General features: G+C 45.3%; 1 protein-coding gene across 1 annotated transcript in view; it reads right to left on the bottom strand.

Moving 5' to 3' along the window:
* MLXIPL (MLX interacting protein like) overlaps nt 1–20,546 on the bottom strand; it is an 800,126-nt gene that overhangs the window by 439,762 nt on the left and 339,818 nt on the right. Inside the window, exons 5-7 of the mRNA XM_069614794.1 lie at nt 11,905–11,949; nt 11,332–11,527; nt 10,617–10,697 (exon numbers count right to left, since the gene is read on the bottom strand). Of these exons, the coding sequence (XP_069470895.1) occupies nt 10,617–10,697; nt 11,332–11,527; nt 11,905–11,949 (322 nt within the window). The remainder of the gene's footprint in view (nt 1–10,616; nt 10,698–11,331; nt 11,528–11,904; nt 11,950–20,546) is intronic.

Genomic DNA, 20,546 nt, shown 5'->3' with positions numbered 1-20,546 from the left:
GTGTCTTTGGCCTGAACAATGGCACAGAGAGCGCCTTGTTGGACCTACAGTCAAACATGTTGAATATTATGGATAGTGTGAAATCAGGACTGTTGATACTGCTCGATCTTTCGGCTGCGTTTGATCTCCTCGAACGTGACCGCCTTCTAACTACCTTAGCTACATTGGGTAACTGTTCGGAAAATGCCATCCACTGAGTTCAGTCATTCCTAAGCAGCCAAAGGTCTGCAGTGCATTGGGGCAATGCTTCTTCTGCCTCCGCCCAGATAACCTTAAGGGGTCCCTCAGGGTGCATGTTTATTGCAGGCACTGTTCAACATCTATATTAAACCACTCTGTGACATTCTTGCTAACATGGGTGTGCAATTCACTAATTATGCCACGACACACAACTTTTGTTTGAGCTGAGGGGACATACAAGACAGATTCTGATAACCTGTGTGTCATTTACCAAACTGTTAAGCACCGGATGTCGGCCCACTGGATGTGCCTTAACAGCAATAAAACAGAGCTGTTGATATTTGGGTCCTCCCATTCTAGGACGAAACTTTCTCCCAGCTACTCAAGCTTAACTTTTGACAACTGTTCGATTCCTGCTCAAGAAAAAGTGAAAACACTAGGTGTCTTCCTAGAAGCATCACTGGGTGAAATATCACCTGTGAATTACATCTCTAAAAACTAGTATTACAATCTTCAACTCCTCAGACAGATCCAGCCTTTTCTCTGGGAACAGAATTGTATTTCCCTTGCACGTGCCACAATTCCCCCCAGAATGTATTACTGCAATGCTCTTCTGAGGGGCTCCAATATGAGTTGTATTCACAAAGTACAGGTTCTTCAAAACGATACCACGTCGCACTGCTAAAAATCTGCCTCGGAATTCCCACATATCTGAAACTAGAAAAGAGCAACACTGGCTCCCAGCAGCAGCTTGGGTGCATTTCGAGATACTTACTCTAAGTCACAAATGTTTTCATGGCAATGCACCTGTTTACATCAAGGATAGGTTGATCAAACAAAAAAAAGTGTCACGGTTCATGGATAACTAGTTGCTCTTACGCCCAAGAATAATGAGGGATATGTGTAACGGAAGATCTTTTGCCACTCTGGCACCAAGGGCTTAGAAATTCCTGCCTGTAAATCTTTGGCGGGAAAACAACCTGCTTCAATATCCAAAGCAGTTGAAAACCTTTCTGTTTGAATAAGCTTTCTAAATGTTCTTATTTTCTTGTTGTCCCATCCTTTATGTTTTGCCTTGAGTCTTTATGTGCGTTCTGATGCCTGTGGGCTTTTGGTGAATTATTAACTAATAAATAAATGTGATTATGTCTGAGTGCGAGGAGCTGGTGTATCAGGGGCAGGCATGACATTTTTTTACTGGGCATGGATGATTAAGCAAGTATGATAAATATTATGTAGCTAGACGGGCATTTAAATTCGTCAGTCTAGCCATTTCTTATTGTAGTATGACATTTTGTATTGGGCAGCTTTGATAAAGCAAGCATGATAAGTGGTATTACGAAGCTAGGCTGGCATTTGTATGCAACCAGTCTACCCATTTCTTACTGTGCCATGACATTTTGTATTGGACATCTTTGATAAAGCAATCATATGTTATGTACAGCCAGTTTGGACATGTTTTCATACTGTGGCATGCGTTTTTATTGGTAAAGCCAACTGGAATATGTTCTTACGTGGGGATACTGCCATATATTGGCAGAACACACATGGATGTGTTATCTTATAGTATCATTACTGCCATTATGCGTAAAGCAAACATGAGTATGTTCTTCTATGGGAATAGTAGGGTATAATGGTGCAGTCAGCATGGAAATGTATGGGCACAGCCATGTGAAAATGTTTTATAATAGCACATATTGTGGGCAAATGCGTCATGAAAATGTGCTGAATAGATTCTGCTGTGAACTGTTGGTGACTTGCATCTATTGGATTTTTTCATGAGTTACCCTACACAACTTATTGCAAACTGTTTGGCTTTGTACCCAATTTGTTTCGAAAGTGTGCACTAAAATGCACAATTCTAATCCATTATTTAAAAATGTTTCTCGTGGTGAGAAATCCCTGAACCCCCCTTGATTGGTTCGGGGTCCCTCGGTCCCTATAGCATATCTGGGAGAAATAGTCACGCCCCTCCACTTTAAAAATTCGCCAGCTGCCACTGTATTTTCTGTACTTGCTTGAACTGTGCTGAGAGAAAGATTGGAGAAACATTCAGTTTACTCGCTTGTACTGTGCCTCTGAGTGAGGAGCGCCTATTGATGCAGATACACCAGGGTGGGGTTCAGAAACCAGCCACTGTTCTTCTGTTTGGGTCAAAGCCCTAATTATACCTTGGATGAATGTATGTTTTTCTTCTGTAGTGGTAGGGATAGAACTCAGGTTATCACAGTACAAAGAGGACTTTTCTTTTTTCGTAAGACATCATGATAAGCACCCTTTTATGTTTTCATTGATAGAGTAGGGTAGATAAACATAGGGGCAGCTTACGTTGTGTGATAAATAATAAAGAAACATTCAGCCAAATTGCAACCTCGTCCATCTCGTTCGTCCGTCCGATTCTGATCAACGACATGTCCAACAGGCCCAATGCATGTATTATCCTAATGCAAGACCATAAGCGACAACATTCAGAAACCCACACAGCCATTACAAAACAGGATTATCTTTCAATGCTTGGATAGCACCCACACATCCATGTACATAGTTAACATTTTAAGTAACCCAGCATGAAGCCCAGGCCGTAGCTACTCAACTGAATTAAAGGGAGTGCAATATGTGCCACTCACAACAAACCCTCAAGGTACAGAGAAAGGAAACCCTCATTCCCACTTAAGGCCCAAACATTAGGCCACCACATTAACACAAACATCCAAAATCAATACAGGCCCCCAAACACTAAATATTAAGCCTCTACAACCAATCTAGGGATGAAGGAAAGCCTCTAACCTAAACATGAAGCCACACAAATACCAACTTCTTTTAAAACACATGCCACTGAACACCTTAGAACTCCAAAAGGTTCTCCAACAGGACTGTCATGTGGATCCCTAAACCACAGCAAGAAAGCATGTTCACTTGGAGATGACCACGTTCCTGAGAATACATGACCTGGGAAACCAGGCAGACACTGTGACACACTGTTCCTGAAAAAGGTCTCTACTGCTGAAGATTGCTGCCTGGAGCAACCAGACAAATACCCAAGTCTCAGTTTCTGCATAGGCATTACACATACTTTAAAGAGGCCAACTCTGGTACATTTGGTAAATTCTTAGACCACTGGCTCCACTCCAGGTGATGTTCCTTGCACCCACAAACTAGAGGGGGCCACTAGCACTGCCCATCTTCATCCTGCACTGGAGATACCTGCAATAAATGGTGGCCATCTTGGGTCCCATCCCTATGTTAAAGCAACACATGTCTGGTCCTGAGCACGCAACTACTCCTCCCCCTTCCCCAAAAGAGCCCCAAATGTACCTTCTCCACAGTCCAACGCTGCAGTAGGCCGCCGGCACTAGCTCTCAGGCAAATTTCTGCTACTGCACAGACTACCCCGGTGGCTAACAGGGCCCTGGCTACCATTGCTCCTACATCCGTATTGGAGCTGCAGCAGGCTAAGAACCAGCTTTAGATATAACTCTTACATGACTATAGCATTGTCCATGAGGCAGAACCTCTCACAGGCTAGAATACCCAATAAAAGAGACATCGGAAGGTCCAAATTACTCTCTCAGAATAGCCCCGCAACAGATGTGCAATTCATCAGGGGTTACACAAAATCTCCAAGTAATGTTCCCCCACCAAGAACCTAAACACAGCCCGCACCGCACTGTCCTACTTGAGTGGGTGCAGATTATGTCTCTTTGGGGAATAGAGGGGGTGTGTCCGCCTAACGTCACACCCCATATAGCACCTTAAATCTGCTTCCTCTTCCTTCATTGGCGAGAAAATAAACTGTGAAGTGACCAATATAACACCTCTATACATATTCAGATGACCCAACTGGCACAAAGAAACAGAGACAAAACTGGCAGGCCAGAAGTTAAACACTACATTATACTACAAGCTGCAACAACTATGTCTCCTGTCACAACACAGACCCATAGGCAGACCAGGACCATGCAGACCATGAACAAAAACAGCAAAGACATACCCCAACCACAACTAGGGGGCCAGCTACGCCTTCAAGAAAAAACATAATGAATGTCAGGACCCTTCATGATATGCACAGTTTAGTTTATTGGTAAATAACGGTTACTTGTTCATATATGATGAGATAGAGGAACACCCGCAGACCCATCGTCCCCCTTTCAGCTCTCACTCCAGTTGTCACAACTAAAACATTCACTCAGCTCATACCCCAACATTGCATAGTGACATGACATTAATGCGACAGAGATAAGCAGTATTCTTTTAAAGGGACTGAAAGGCCCAGTAAAAAAAAACAACTCTAGAGTGATGAAATGAATAAAGGCATTTTGTAACTATTGCACTGATCCAGTTTACCTTCTCAGGTGAAAAAGGAATCTACACTGGTGTGATCAACTTGATACTTTTTACTGGAGGGAATGTGATTGAACCCAGAGGCTGTCTAGAATGTAGCTTTCACACCACGGCTGGGGGGCAGATATGGCATTTAACGGCCTGCCAGCCCGAGCTTTGGTAGGCCTGAGTAAAGCTTGGGCCTCAGCTTTGGCTGCAGGCTGTTAAACGCCATGACCGCCCACCAGCCAGGGCATGAAAGATATTCGCACCCTGGGATTTACCAGGGAGCGGATAGTTTAAAAAATGTTTTCATTCCGACGGGAGATGTGCTCAACGCGAGCACATCTCCCGTCGGAATAAACAAAAAAATGGCTGCCACCATTAAAATAGAAAAGGGACTAGGCCCTTTTCAGATGACGGCAGCCAAGGAAAACAGGTTCCAAAATGGCCAGAGTCATCCGAAAAGGGACCTAGTCCCTTTTCTATTTTTATGGCAGAGACCATTTTTATTGGGGAAAAAAATTTGCAGCCGCAGGTGAATGCACAATCGCGCCCGGAAAAAGGTGCATTGTGATTGGTCAATCTGCCTTTCCTGGGTGCGAATATTTTAGATCCCCCCCCGCTGTATTGTCATTCTTTAGCAACTGAAGAAGTGAGAAAAGAAACCCTCAGATACTCAGAGTAATCTTCTATATTGTCTTGATCCGGAGCAATTTTCAAACATCCTTGCTTAAGTGTGATGAAAGTGATTGCGGGGAGATGCAGGGAGAATGGGGAGTTGAAAGAGGGAAAGAATGTCTGAAGATGCTCCTGACAATGAAATGATCCAAGGGTTGAGGATCACCTGTCACAAGGCAGGAAAATTTAAGAAAACCTTACACCCTACTGCAGGGGAATAACACTCCGCCTGAAATGTCAATACTTCATTTATTTGAAGAAGTTGCAGTCACTAAGAAACCTTTTGAGTGTCTCTGATGTTTTCGACAAGGTACTCCAGAAGAACAGTGGTGCTGGTCTTTGATGTGATATGATATTTTATTTATAGCATGCCCATACACAAGTGTTTCAAAGCGCGACAAGGCAGGGGAGGGGAACAAGGGGGGGGGGGGGCAAGACAAAAATCTTACTAAGCCCAGTGATATTGAGATCGCCAAGTGCACAGTAGAGGAAAGGAGCAAGTGCAGGACATAGGATCTAAACATCAAGAGACAAGAAGTGCGGCCAGCAGGTGGCAGTGCAAGGTTAAGTGCAAAACAGCAAGTGTTAGATAGTGCAGGTAGGGGGACTGTGGGTTTACAGATGCAGCCCCACGTGCAGGGTTGCCAGGAGGCAGTGCAGGTTTGCAGTTGGGAGGGCAGGGACCTGGTCCCATGATTCAGATGTTAGCCAGGTAACCAGTGCAGTATCAGACAAAAGATCTGCAGGGAAGAGGAAGAGTTGGAGGTGGAGGAGCAAAGGGCTCGAGTAGGAAGATATTTCAGAAGAGAAAGTTGGAAATATTTTAGTCCCAGCCCCCAGAAGGCCTTGTGGACAATGCAAAGGGTCTTGAATTTGATCCTTGCAGCCACTGGGAACCAATAGAGGGATATCAATTGGGGAGAGATACGATCCCGGGGCTTGAGGCCAAGGACAAGTCTTGCAGTCCTGTTCTGGATGAGTTGCAGAGGATCAAGAGTAGAGGCAGGCAGATTTAAAAAGAGGCTGTCACAGTAGTCAAGCCTAGAGAGAACCAGAGCTCTAGAAACGGTGAGCTTCTCGCGGAAAGAGAGGAGAGGGAGAATACCTCTGAGAAGGTGCAGTTGGTAGTTTGACTTCTTAGAGACGTCAGAGGTGTGAGGAGAGAAGGAGAGTGTGGAGTCGGAGATAACCCAGAGGTTCTTAGCCTCATAGGTGGGAGCAGGAGGAGGGCCAAGGGAGGCCGGCCAGAGATTGAGGGGAAAGAGGGGTGCAGGTGTGCCAATGAGGAGGATCTCGGTCTTCCTGGCATTCAGGCAGAGATCATTGGCGGCGCACCACTCTTGGATTGCAGAGAGACAGTCAGGGATGAGAGAAGGAAAAGAGGCGGCAGTGGGATCCGAGATCCGGCTTGGAATCCACTTAAGGCCTGGAAGGAGTGACTACCACCATCCTTTTGAGACTAGGATGTTTAAGATTGTTTTACTTGTTTAATGATTGTAGAGAGGGACTTTGCCATAAAGGTATTGGCTCCCTTTGAAATCTCATCAGTGGAATGATGGAAAATAGGGTTCCATGACTGTGCTTCTGTACTCTACGAAGTGCCCCTTAAGCCACAAGTGGAACAGCACATCAAGCCCAAAATGCACCCCCCTACAGATCCTGCATTAACGTGGTCCGTTGCAGCCTTAAAAATATCATAGGTGACTTGCACAGCATCCACTACGCCATACAAAAATTGATCTTTGCACTCTGATGAAAGGTTGGAAGAAGAATCCGAAATATCCTTCCAAAGTGTTATGTTAATATGGCATCTGGATGGACCTAATGTAAATCAGAGCACTGTGAATGTACACTTTTCTGTTGCCCCTAAAACAGGCGTCCCAGGATTTTTCCTCCCTGCCTCCAGGGGTCAGAGAAGGTTGTTCTGAACATCTTCTAGGATATTGTGAACATTTGACTCCAACCTTTTGATGCAAAACAAAATCTGTTTAGCTTCTACAAGTATCTCAGGTTGCATTGGTATATCTGTTCGGGCAGATCGAGAAGAAAATGGCTGCCAGCTACACAGTGCCCAGGGGAACGAAGGAGAAAAAAAAGGGCTGGAATGTGCTGCTCGAGAATATCCATCTCCCCCACACCAAGACCTCCCCTGGGAATACCCTGATCGAGGAATAAAGTGTTTGTTTGTCAGTCTTCTTACGCGCCATAGGTTGGTATGGCTGCTCAATACCTTCCTTGTGGAGAACTGGCCTGCTCGAAGAGTGAGGTGCCACCTGAGGCACAGTCACAGGATACATAAGAAGAAGAAGAGGAGAAGTGAGCACTCTCAGAGGTGGGGAGAAAGGACAGGGAGAGGGCTGTGGAGATTCAGGTAGGACTTCTTAAATGAGGTCATTAAAGACATTCCTCATCATAGCTGGGGGTCATAAAAGAAGGGACACAATTAAGCAGTGACTCAGGTCCCATGGTGACCTTCTATGCCTTGTGGAAGATATTGACTCTAAAGAAAGGGCCTGTGAATGCATCAGAGGCGTAAATATGAGCATATCCGGGTAAGTGTCTGGCATATGATACAGCAATTAATGTGGTGACACAGGAAACAAAATACCTCTGCCACAGGGGCTGGCCATTTTACTGTCCTCTCCCATGCCTTTAGCCCAAAGCCACAATCCTCTCTTCCTTGTACATTTTTCAAGGAAATATCCTGCAGAGATTCTTTCCACACTGAAAGGGATAACAAGATTCTGCCGATGCGGATAGGTCACCAAACACACCCGAGGGGCTGCCTGATGGCCCAAAGTATGTGGGCTAGGAACTAAGGCGCACCTTTCTCTATCTGAAAGTACCAGAAGAGTTTCCATATGCCCACATACAGGTGTCAAGGTTTATTTATAGGGCTGAGGGAAAAGGGTCTAATTCACCTAGCACTGGTTCTACATTCTGCTGTTTAGGAAAATGCGAGCAGTACCATGTTCTTGCAGCCAGTTTTACGGAAGATGAAACAGGTTCTCTGGTCAAGTCCTAGTTTTATAATCACCTCAGTGACAGTACGGGTCCAGGGTCCTTGGGGTATATCAGCGCAAACAATAGTAACATTTGCCTTACATTGCAGAAAAGGTAAAAAAAGAACAGAACATGTCACCAGGCTGGACAGCAATTGAAATAATGTACATACTTAGAAGGAACAACATACTTTGAATATAGCTTGATGAAAGGTGTGCCCACGCCTGAGAAGTTGACTGGTGCGACTGACATGAACATGCATTGCAGAAAACACTGAGCAAAAGCGGTCTGGCATGAGGCAGTTCAGGCACATGGAATGCACATCAGCAACGGAAAAGGTTTTATAGCGCGAAGCACAGGGCCTAATCACAGACTCCCAGGGCACAGGCACCGGAGGCTCAGTGAAGCCAGTAATGGTTTGACAAAAGGCACTCTATGCACGGGCAATGTAAATAAGCAGTGGAAAGGAGCCTCCTGAAACCAATTCAACACCAAACCCTCAGTCCTAGGTATGTGCAAAGGGGTGCAGTGAATCCTAGCTACCGCATGAAGATCTAGTCCCATCCAGAAAGAAAAAAGTAATGATGGTTGGGGCAGGAAGCATGCAAGGATGATCCTCTGCAATAGGAGTGTGGGCAATTTTCCCCAGCACTGCTTTGCATACATATTGCTGCAGCACAGCATGCTTCAGTACTCTGCCCTTCCTGGGGCTATCATCCCAGTAGTATGAAGGAAAGGGCAATGAGTCGTATGTATGCTGCCACGTTCTTTCCATGAGAGCATCAGGACAGTCCTATCTATACCAAGGGGGAGGCCAGTTGAGTTATGTTGCCACGTAGAAGGCCAGTTCATTCCCCAAAATGCATCCAAGTCAGTTAAATCCAGGAAAAGGCAGCTAGCCCAGCTCAATCCCGGAAAAGGAAACACAAAGCTCAAACCCCAGAAACAGTAGCAGTCAGATCATTCTCCAGAAAAGGTAGCAAGGCCAGCTTAATCCTCCATTGAAGGCAGCAAGGCTGGCTCAATTCCAGAAAAGGCAACAAATAAGTCTCAAATCCCAGAAATGGTAGGAAGGCCAGCTCGATCGCCAGAAAAGGCAGCAGACCAGCTCAATCCCCAGAGAAGATGGCACACCAGCTCAGTCCCCAGAGAAGACAGCACACCAGCTCAATCCAGAGAAGGCAGAATGACCAGATCCATCCCCAGAAAAGGTAGCAAGGTCCGCTCAAACCCCAGACAAGGCAGCAATGTATGCTCAATCCCCAGAGAAGGGAGCAATGCCATCTTAATCCTCCAGAGAAGGCAGCAGGGCCAGCTCAATCCACAGAGGAGGGAGGTATCAAAGCTTGGTCAATCCTCTGAGAAGGGAGCCAGGCCTATTCCAGAGAAGGTAGTAAGGCCAACTCAGGCCCGAGTAGATTTGTGTGGCAAACAAGAGACTGGATACTGGGTTAATGTGGTATTAGTAGTTGAGGGTTAGTTGATTAGAGACTAGCATGGGCCCTAGCTACTTGTGTTGGGTGCTATCCTAACATACTTACCTTCTATGGCCTGCAGCATTAAGAACAATGAAGACACAGGTGTGCTTTTAAAATATACCTCGTAATAGGCCGGTCCTTTTCTGCGATGGTGCTTCATTACATCATTGCAGAAAGTTAGCCAGACTAGCTCTATCCCAGAGAAGGCAGACCAGTCAGCCAGCTTTACACATGAGAAGGTCAGGTAATTCTGTGGTGTGGTGCGCTCAGCTTTGCAGCCAGAGTTGCTTCAGGCAATTTAACATGGTGCACATCCTTTACTTGGCAGTCGTGATCACAATTCTGAGGGTCTTTGTCCTGCCACCTGTGTGGATTGGTGATTAGAACCATAATGTGAGGCATTTCTAAATTGTTATTTTAATTGGTTATTTATAACATGCTTAATACCCTAAGCGCGGACCCGGGGATCGAACCTGTGTTGCTCTGCATTATCTTGCTTCCAAGGCGAGCGTGTTGGGGTACAGTATACAACGTAGAGCAGACTGCTTCCCACTATATATCTCTTCTTTCCCTCTAGCCATTGGCACTTGGAGCCAACCTGATTGAAAGAGGAAGTTAGAATTTCATGTCCCACAGACCACTTCCTTTGTCATTGCCAGATTCTTCTCTGCTTGGTTTACAATCCTTTTTTTCCCTGGAATTTAATCCGGATCCCATTCATGGTCCAGGTTTTTTTTTTTTTATGCGCCTATTACTTTTTTCCCTCGCTAGCGGAGCCCGATCCTGGAGTGCTCTCCATTCTTTATTGTGGCAGCAAGGTTTTTTCTGGGAATGGTCATCTGTATCTAGGAAACCAGCATACAAAGGTGTCCTTTGTGCACCCCCAAACCACACACTATTGCTGAAAAGCACAGAAAGGAAGCACACAATGCATCTGTGAGCTTTGAGGTCTACCTGAGATCTCCATGAACTCATCCAGGTTCGGCTGTAGAGGAGTCAGGTCTGGCTGTATCATGTCTGCATTTCCTGCATAAGCTAAAAAACACAATAAGCACACCAAGTCTGTTAGGGACTAGTTGGAGAAATATGGGTGCTGTGCGATGGAGCAAATACAATCATAGTGTCCCATTGGGGTTCAGCCACCATCCTTTTAAGAAACGCCTTTGCACTTTCAAGCACTGACTTGCCTCACATCAAAGATAATATACACTCTGTTCCGGGGAAAGGAACACGAGTTCACTGCACTGTACATGTAGCAGGGGCAAGGGGCATAAGCAATGCTAAAGCCAGTAAGGCCACTGGGCAATTTGGGCACATTTCCAAGAGTGACCCCAAAACACCAGTGGGATACAGGAGGGCACAGTGGTGCAGGGCACTGTAAGATGTGGAAAGAGAAGTGAGAGGGAATGTGGCATGTGCTGTCATCAAATGGGCACTGATCAGGACAGTCAGTCAATAGCATGGTCCAGTGGTGTTGCTAGGTCAGGAAAAGATCCAGGGCTACGCTAATGTTGGGACTGTCGGGACTCTAGCTAGACTTCTGGTTGTAGCCCCTGAGATTCTATCCAGGGCTACAACCAAAAGACCCGGGGCTATAACCCCCTCAGCCCTCACCTAGCAACGCCTATGGCGTGGTCCCAAAGGGAGAGAAAGAGGGCTAAACACCTACCATAGTCCTGCACAGCGTGCGGAGCTCCATGGTTCTGTGTCGTGGTGAAGAGGGTGTCAGAGATATCCGCTAAAAAGCAATCCAGATCGAAGAGCTGCCGGTCATCCTCCTCCATCCCATCTGCTGCCATGGAGACCCCAGGGTAGAAGAGTGGACTGCACCATTTCTCTGATGCAGAAGACCAAACGGGACTGTCCTGCAAAGGAGCAGCATACAGCATCTTACTAAGAGCAGCCAGGTGACAAAAATCACACTAATAAAGGCACCCTAAATAAACCAAAAACACAAATGCCACCACCATACCATTGCACAAAGGGAGAACACTGGCCTGACACCCCAAATGAGCTGTTGATTCTCTTTCAATACCAGAACACCTGTCCCCAGAACTACCCATCAATCACTTATAGACAAGAAACATGCAGGCATCTTTGTATACCGTTAAGTGGGCCTCATGGCAATGCGCTTGGTGCATGATCACCAGCCATAAATGGGCATTCTGTGCCAAACACTCAATCCCAGCAGACACACTCAAGATATTTGGTGTACCTGCCCTGTTGAACTTCTAATACTCACCACTGAGGCTCTGGACAGCTCTCCATTCTTGTGCCGTTTCCTCAACTAGAAAAAGAGAAAGAAAAATGTCAATAAACTACATGGTATTCTGTCCAGTGGAGGGAACAGGTGAAAGTGCGGACATAAGGAGGAAATCAAGTATTTTGGCATTTCGAGAATGGGGAATGGAAAGGCGCAGGTATGGTGACAGAAACTTTGGAGGGAGGCAGGCACCCTGCAAAGGTTAATCAAAGAAACACATGTCCATATTGTTATTATTTTATGCTTTATTAAGAGTTATGCAGGGGACATTTCCCCAAATGTGCACTGCCAAGAAAATGAAGCAGTTTCCTCAGATATTCTAGGACTGCACTATATAATAGTAATAGCATGCATAGACAAAGGGCACAATGTTGTGCGCCGCAGGTGCGCAAGACGCTGGCCGACCGTCCGTTGTGCCGACACTTCCGCTTTGCAGACACAACATACCCTAATTTCCAGCAACCGAATAAAGACCAGGTACCAACATCCACTAACGCGAAGCCTGTGTAGGCAAAGGACGCAGTGTTGTGTGCTACAGGTGCGCAAGATGCTGGCCCACCGTCCGTCAGGCCTACACTTCCACCTCGCAGTATTTTTTCCAATAAACTCTCCGGCTCCCATTCTAAATCTGAGCCGCAACTGCCTGGCGCTCCGGAACACAGGTCTTGCTGCGGAAAACGAGTGGATGACCTGCCACTACCACCCCTATCACTGTTCAACCCATGATGAGGAGCACAAACTGGTTCCCCATGACGCAACATAACTCAACATATAAGATTACGGTGAGATTATTCCAATTTCTCTGCCAGTAGGCGACTGGCCCTGGCACAGTTAAGTGGTTGTAATGTTGGCTACACTGACAAAAAGCCATTGATTTTAATTACAATTCTTTGAAGACCATCCTGAGGAAGGTGGTAGTAAGCAATCAACCACCGAAACAGATAGACACAAAGTGAGTGGAGGCACGCCAATAATTGCCATACACTGAACACCAACCAGTTGTGTCTGGGTAACAGTAACACTCCACGCAACTGATTGGTGTGGTCTTCTAACGCAGGAATTTATGTTCTTTTTTTTAATCTTCTTTTATCATAATCTGGTCCCAAAACAAACAGTGATACTGGGTATTAAAGTTGAAGTGTTGCCATTAGTATACAAATAGGGGTGAGGACTATGGACCCACGATTTATATTGGAATAAATACTGTGAGAGAAGAGAAAGAATAGACAGCAGTGAAGAGGTCGCAGGTCTAGAATAACAAAAACCATCACTTTGTTTCCTGTATCCTATCCAGTGATATACAAGTGGCCCACAAGCATATATGTGGGCGAGGCCTTTACGCAGGTAGGGCAAGTTAGAAAACTTTCTCTGTCCCCTATTTTTCTGTCTTCTGCTACATAAAGTGCTCCATTTGGGACAATTGCAGAATCTCCTTGTGCAACTATGATGACAATAAACTGGCCTGTGTATCAATAATTGTATACTGGGCCTTTCTCTTATTGACATTATATAGCAAGTTTCCTGTATCTGTATTGATTACAATCAATATTGCAGGCTGTGGAAGTCACAGCCATGCAAACATTAGGTTTGTCTTCCATGTTTTCGTGTTAAAAAATATAGCTCGGGCATAACCTACATTAGGTTTTCTGTGAGCAACTTCTTCCCCCCTTAGGTGTGCAACTCTTTGAGGTCTTCCAAGAACCAACCTGAGAAGACTACTGTCTGTTATTGCAATACTCCCTCCTTTCCTTATGTAAGGTGTAACTCCACAAAGACAAGGAAGAATGAAGGGAACATACAAAGCAATATTGAGTCATCTCGTGAAAGTACTGAGAGGAAGAAGCTTGAAGGAGTTATTCAAACTACTCCTTTTACAGTTTCAGACAGTACTGGGAAGAGGAGGCCCTGAGGAGGCATTTAGAGTACTTCAGAAACACAAAGGAAGGACTGTAATGCTCCACTGGGGATGACTTAGCTACAGGACATAAAAGCAAGGAAGGACTCCTTGACAGGGGAAGCGGACGACAAGCCTGCCAGTCCCAGGAAGTTAAAACCTGGGAACAAAGAAGAGGGAGCAAGTCCTCGGTCGAGAGGACGCCATGGAAAGGTCAGAGGAATTCCCCAAAGCCAGAGGGAGGTCTGACATGAGCAGACGTTATAGAAAGGCTGACAGTGGCATGACTTCAGGGAGGTTGGCCGTGTGGTTCTTCTATGACACTCACACCAAGAGGCTGGAGAGCTTGCAGAGTTGCAGCAAAACAGCAGGGAGCGAAGAGAGGGTTACAATGAGCAGCAGAAGGCAGCAAGATAACCTAACACTCCAGGAAGACCCGGCATTGTGGCCCCAGCAAACAGAAGGTAGCAGGAGCTACAGTAGACTGTGTAGGGGCTTGGGAAGAGGTGAAGACAGCAGCAGGAGTAATCTCCCTCACCAAAGTCCCATTGTTAAAGACCCCACAAGGGAAGAGTGCATCCGGAGTAAACTCCCTTGTCACAGTGGTAGTGTCAAAGACACCACAAGCGAAGAATGAATCATGAGTAATCTTGCTCCTCAGAAGAATCGAAAGAAAGAACTCAAAAGTGAAGAGTGCCCGAGGAATAATCTCCCTTGTCACAATAATCAGAAGAGAGACACTCAGAATCAAGGAAGTTATAAGAGTGTCCTCGCTATCAATAGTGCTGTTAAGAATGGTGGTAGAAACCAAAGACACTTCAGGAGTGACCTCCCTTGTTTCATTATTCAAGGAGAAGACCAGGGAAGCCTGGGAGTTCATATTGTTTTGAAAAGGTAGAACTGTTGGACAACTGGTCAAAACAAGGAAAGTCCCTGGGAGGAACCAAAAGGACGTTTAAAGGCTGTTATCAGAGACTGAAAAATAGCTCTACAGCCAAGGCAGTTTGACCAGGAGAAGGGATTCATTCTCCTGGCCACACCTTTGTTGTCAAGAACATTTGCACAAAACTGTTAGAAAGCAGTCCTGAGGCTGATCCTCTTGAACCGAAAAAGGGAGTAATTCTCTCTGCGTTATTTCGGTTTGTTAAAATGTTTTCATTAGTGGTAAGATCAGGCTAGGACAGAGTTGGACAGAGGACAGACTTTTTAGTTTGGACAACCACCCTGACAAAAAACACCCAATTTAATATTCATTTAGGTAGGGAAACCCCTCTAGTGATAGGAAGAGTTAGGCTTGTTGCCCTTTTGTTAAATAAAACTGAGTTGAAATGTCACCTCCTTTGTCCGACTCCTATCCTAAAGCTTTTTTGCTCCATGCCCCTTGCTAAGCAGATCTGTATTACGGGCACAGATCCGTCCGTATGATTATCAGTGCAGGAGAACTCTGTTCTCCATAATAACATTCTTTGTTTATTTTGCCTGCACACATCTTCTGTGAAGTGTGGTAGGGACACTGTGTCCCTATAACTCTGCTTTTAGCAACTTTGTGGTTACTTGCATGATGTGTTCAGGATGGGCTGGTGGCAGCGGATACTTATATAGTGTTTTCTTTTTAATAGTCATGTGCACTTTAACATTTTATTGTTTAATGCCAATTGGAGTTCCATATACTCTAAAATGGTTGTGCCACAAGATTTTCGCCTGGCCTTTGATCATCTTATCTTTTTGGTCTTCTTCCTGCCTCGGCAAGATGTTATATATATATATATATACACACATATATATATATACACACACATATATATATATACACACACACACACATATACCCTTTCCTGTGGAAAGTACCAACTCTTTTGGGGAAAAGAAAGTGGCGCAGAGAGAGAGAGAGTCCACATCCATGCCAAGTGTGTCTGTTGCTGGGCAGAAGCATTGTTAAGAGGCTGTCCAGGATGGGACAGCCCCTGCCAGTTTGCATGATGCAGATCTGTGTCATTGGTGGGCTGGGGGGGTTCAATCCCAGGCCAGATACTCAATAAAAGGAGTACTCCTGCAGCAGTTCTTCAGATCATCATTGGGACCAGCCCTAGGCACCTATGAAGGAGAGCAGCCTGTTGAAGACCCAGAATTTTTCATTGGAAGATCGCCAGCAGCCCGTTCTTTACTTGCCAGGTGAAACGCTGCCTCTCTGCTTCGACCCCATGACCAGCAGGAAAAAGCAGTCCCAACCTCTGCTCGAAGATGCAGCTGCTGGAAGTGCTTGGAAAAGCCCTCTAACCATCTTGTGGGCTAGCCAGACATCCTCCTGGCCTACTTTGCTGCAGTGGTTTCTGTTCTGAGTTGAGCCTCAGCACTACGCATATGGAAGCTAATGGAACAAGGAGAATTTCACTGAAGTTGCAGCTCTCCACTATGAAGGACGACCAGTTTCTTTGTTCTCGCCACAAAGGTCACCTTCCACCATTTTCTTCAAGTGGGCATCGTTGTTCGGCACCTGCATCGCATCCTGAGGTAATTTTCGGAGTGGTGGTCCTGAGGTCGTTGTGTCCGGAGTGTCCAGCTGTCCAGAATCCAAAATCCGTCCATTCGAGTACGAAACTGTGAACTAGCCAGACCGAATAACTCAACCTATGAAATGACCTTTGCACCAGTGACCCCAGGGCTTCCTCCAATAGAACCAAGGCATGAATCCAGGGACGTAATTTAGGGGTCACAACTGCCACCCCTGGGGTCTTCCCTGCTACCCCTGTGGTCTCCCTTGCTACCCCTACAAAAAAAGGGGAAAAAACGTATTTTTAAAACAAAATGTAAATGTAAGCTCCTGGGCTGTGGCCAGCACTGTGTGGCTCTTTGCTTCTGGAGTGGCTGGCTTTCTTGTTCAGGCCTCTTATCATCAAAAAAAGACAAACAAAGAACAGGGTTTCTACAAGTTTAACACTTTCAGCAGTGACCCTAAATAAGAACGAATAGGCATACCAAATAAACTAGCTTTCTGGAATTCTATACAATAATTGCTAGACTCATTAAAGGTTTATTTCAGGCACACTTCAGGGGGCGAGTCACTGATGTAGTCTATTCTTAAAGGAGAGTTCCGGGACTTTTTTTTTATTGTCCCTACGGGTCGGCCATGTGTTTGTAAGCATAAATCGGTAGATCGTAGGAAACTTTCCTATGGACCTTACCCGACTTTTCGCCCCTTATCGCACTCGAAATCAGCCTCCATTTTGTGATAATCCTATCATTCCGCCGCATCGACCTGGCTCACCTGCCTTTGCGGCACTAAATCAAATCCCCCGCCCCTGAAACAGACTTTATCAAAACATTCATATTCCCCGCCTCTATCCGTGACGTGACTGTGCTGCGTAGGCAAACGCGCCCAGGCGTCTTCTACGCGACTCCACACAGACCCCGGAAATCAACACAGATCAGCTCACAATACAGCGCACCACAATTCGGAATATGAAACTGTACTTTGAAATCAAACCGCAAGATTGTAAATGTGGTAAAGTACATTTATTTGACATCAAATGTTTAGAGAATATTCAGCGATTTGCATTTTTATTTGCTCATGTTCCAAAAAGTTCGTATTGAGGAACGCGATGGTCCTTTGCTGTACACAGGGTCTTAGAGCATCTCACAATACAGCACCACAATTCGGAATGTGAAACCGTGGTTTAAAAGCAAACGGCAAGATTGTACATTTGGCAAAGTACGTTTATTGGACATCAAATGTTTAGAGAATATTCAGCGATTTGCATTTTTCTTTGCTCTCGATCCAAATTAGTTCGTCTTGAGGGAAGCGATGTTCGTGTGCAGTACACAGGGTGTTGGTTTACGATAAAAATAAGCTCTTCTGTCGCACTGATAATCGCATGGCTGTTCCAACAACGAGGCACTAGGCCACCACAATGGTAGGTATGTTGCATCTAACCGTTAGTACCGCGTAAGGGCATACTTGTACTTGGCGATCGTCCCATAAAATGGTCAGGGTGGTAACGTTGTTCACGCGGAGAAGCAACTGGCGGCTGTAGAAGCCGTCCGCCGGTGTCTGGTACTCGTGACACAGACAGTAGTGAATGATGTACCTAAAAACATAAAAAATGAAATTAGTCTCACCATCAGATCCTTATTAAAATTATTCATTTCATAGCGAGGACAGCGCTACTGGGTGTACACAAGTGTTTAAAGGCGTGGCGAGGCATGGAGGGGGGGGGGAGTGCAGGTGGAGAGTGGAAGGGCCCAGGACTGAGGTCGCAGACAGTGGACCAGTTGTAGCAGGGGAGAGGGAGAGAGAAAGCAGAAGCAAAGAGGAAGGTTTTGAGGTGCTTCAGTAAAAGCAGATGTTTCTCCTCAAGATAGTGCGCGGTAGAAAACAATATGCCACATAGAACGAACAAGTACAACTGAACCCGTCTTTAAAGCCACTGTATAGTAATGAAATTGCGGTATAAACTCATCAAAAGTTACTTACATTATATTTGCATTTTCCATTGTGTCTCTGTGTAGGGCAGACCCGAAACACCACTCCTTCTTTGCCGACGTTACTTCTTCTAATGAACGTGGCTCATCGTTTCGTTTCTGAAATTTTATTCATTATCTTTTCTTAGTCTTTCAGGATGGTCCCGGCCTGTCAAGGTCAAATCACAATAGAACCTTATATTGGGTCGTGGGCCGTTCCGCCACCCGAGCAAAACATCAAAGCAGCTGACCTTCACTTTGAGCGAGCACACATTTCTAGTTAGCTGCAGTTAGTTTTAGGGACATCTTGTCTGCGTGCCTTTTTTTTTATTGTCCCTATGGGTCGGCCATGTTTTTGCAATACGGAAACATTCTATAATTTTTGTAAAAATGATTTATATTACTGTTTGGTTTAATTGCAATGGGCCTGCAACATGAGGAGACTCGAGAGAACAGACAATCAAATTACAATCATTTAAACCGTGATGTGTATTTCTCAATGAGCTCTGCTTTAGGTGGACATGGAACAGAGGCAATGTTGGGTGGCAATGCAGTTGTCCCCTGCATAGGTTCGTTCACCACTCCATGTATGTGCCTATCGAGGACATCTACGATAAGTCTCTCAATAAACTCATATTGCATATCCTCAAACACTGGTTTGATCACCCATTGTTTACTTCTTTTAGTGAAGGCCTTATTGTAGCGAAGCGTCCCTAAAGTTCCGGTCGTCCTACTTTGTTGACGGCCAACATTATGGTTATGTGCCAAGACCGCTAAAAGAGTCCGATTTATCATGCCTTCCATGCCAAAATGCAATCTTTTGGGCCTGTACTTGAGGCACATATTGTGGAACACCTCCAAATCTCCTGTGTGGCAGAATTCCGTGAGTCCCCTCAAAGCTTTTGTTATAGTTTTATCAAATACAATCTTTTCAATGGCTTTGTGAGTGGGTGATGAAGGAATCAACCACTTCTTCTTCCGTGCCTCCTCTGTGGACAAATGGCCATGTTCACATTTGTGGAAATGCTCATTTGTCGACCATCGATGTACGTTGCTACAGTGCAACATTACTGACCGCCATTTTTCCAGTAGAATTTCCAACGACCCTTCACATGTTTTTGAGCTCCACCAAAGATGGTTGCTGATTGACTTGGACCACTGTGAAATACCTTGCAATTCTTTTTTTTTACCTGCAGCAGACAATTTTTTATTGATTGATTTTGCAAGATGCCAAACGTCAAATTGGTGATTTATATTTTTGTACTGTTCTCTCATTGTCTTGGCAATTGAAACGTGTCTGTCCGTGGCTATCAGGTCGATCACCATTCCCCGCGATTGTAGTTCTTGCAATGATGCTACAAAGCCAACTTTCTCCATGGCCACTGAGGATGTACTTTGTGACACCTGCACGACCACCGAACTCACAATTTTCTTACTTTCCATGTCCTGAAAGTGGTAGGTGCAGTACTTGGCTGAAAATCCTGGGCTGTCGCACTGTCCATCACCGGCTAGCCTGAAGCGTTTGCCCGCGAATGTACTTTCCATTGACATTTTTTCCATTCTCCAAGCTTCGCTGATGGCTGGAAATAGATAATCGGTTTGGTATTTGTAGAACTGACTTTTCGCAATGAAATGGATTCCCACAAACTGAAAGAAATACTGTAACTTTTTAAAACTTGAACCACTAAAAAGTGCGGCCGCTGCACAAAGTAGATTGCCTGCTGGCAGTTGCCCCAGCATGGGTTGTGCAGACCATGCGAACGGATGATATTGTGTACAGGTGGCATGTATTTTAAGGTTAGTGCCTCGAATTGCACGAGTCACATTAATCAATGGCTCCCCACATACTTCCCCACCAACCGAATGCCCACATTTCATCATCATAATAATATCCATCAAACAGCTATCGAATACAATGAATTTGGCCTCTTTCCTTATACTTTCACTCTGCATCCCAGCTGGTTCGGCCTGTAACGTTGAGGACATGTCACTCGCATGAAAGGTACAATCTCTGATATCGTCTTCCGCTATGCTGAGTGATATTGATGGTGTTTCATTGTCGTCCACGTCATTCTCTTCCATTGCAACATCTGTTCCTTGTCCGGAGATGGGAGAAAAAAACAATGTCTTCAACTTTCGCGCGCTCTTATTTTTTGCGGGTGTGGATTCTGTGAATTGATCTCCGACTGCATCCAAACTACCAGGAGGACATTCACTATCAATGGCTGGTGGTGGTATAGCTCCGTTGTCAATCACTTCATATTCTTCC

The sequence above is a fragment of the Ambystoma mexicanum genome, chromosome 9 (assembly GCF_040938575.1).
Source record: "Ambystoma mexicanum isolate Mex_15411 chromosome 9, UKY_AmexF1_1, whole genome shotgun sequence".
Lineage (NCBI taxonomy): Eukaryota > Metazoa > Chordata > Amphibia > Caudata > Ambystomatidae > Ambystoma > Ambystoma mexicanum.
The sequence above is the reverse complement of the archived record's forward strand: the minus strand, read 5'-3'. Positions and strand labels throughout refer to the sequence as shown.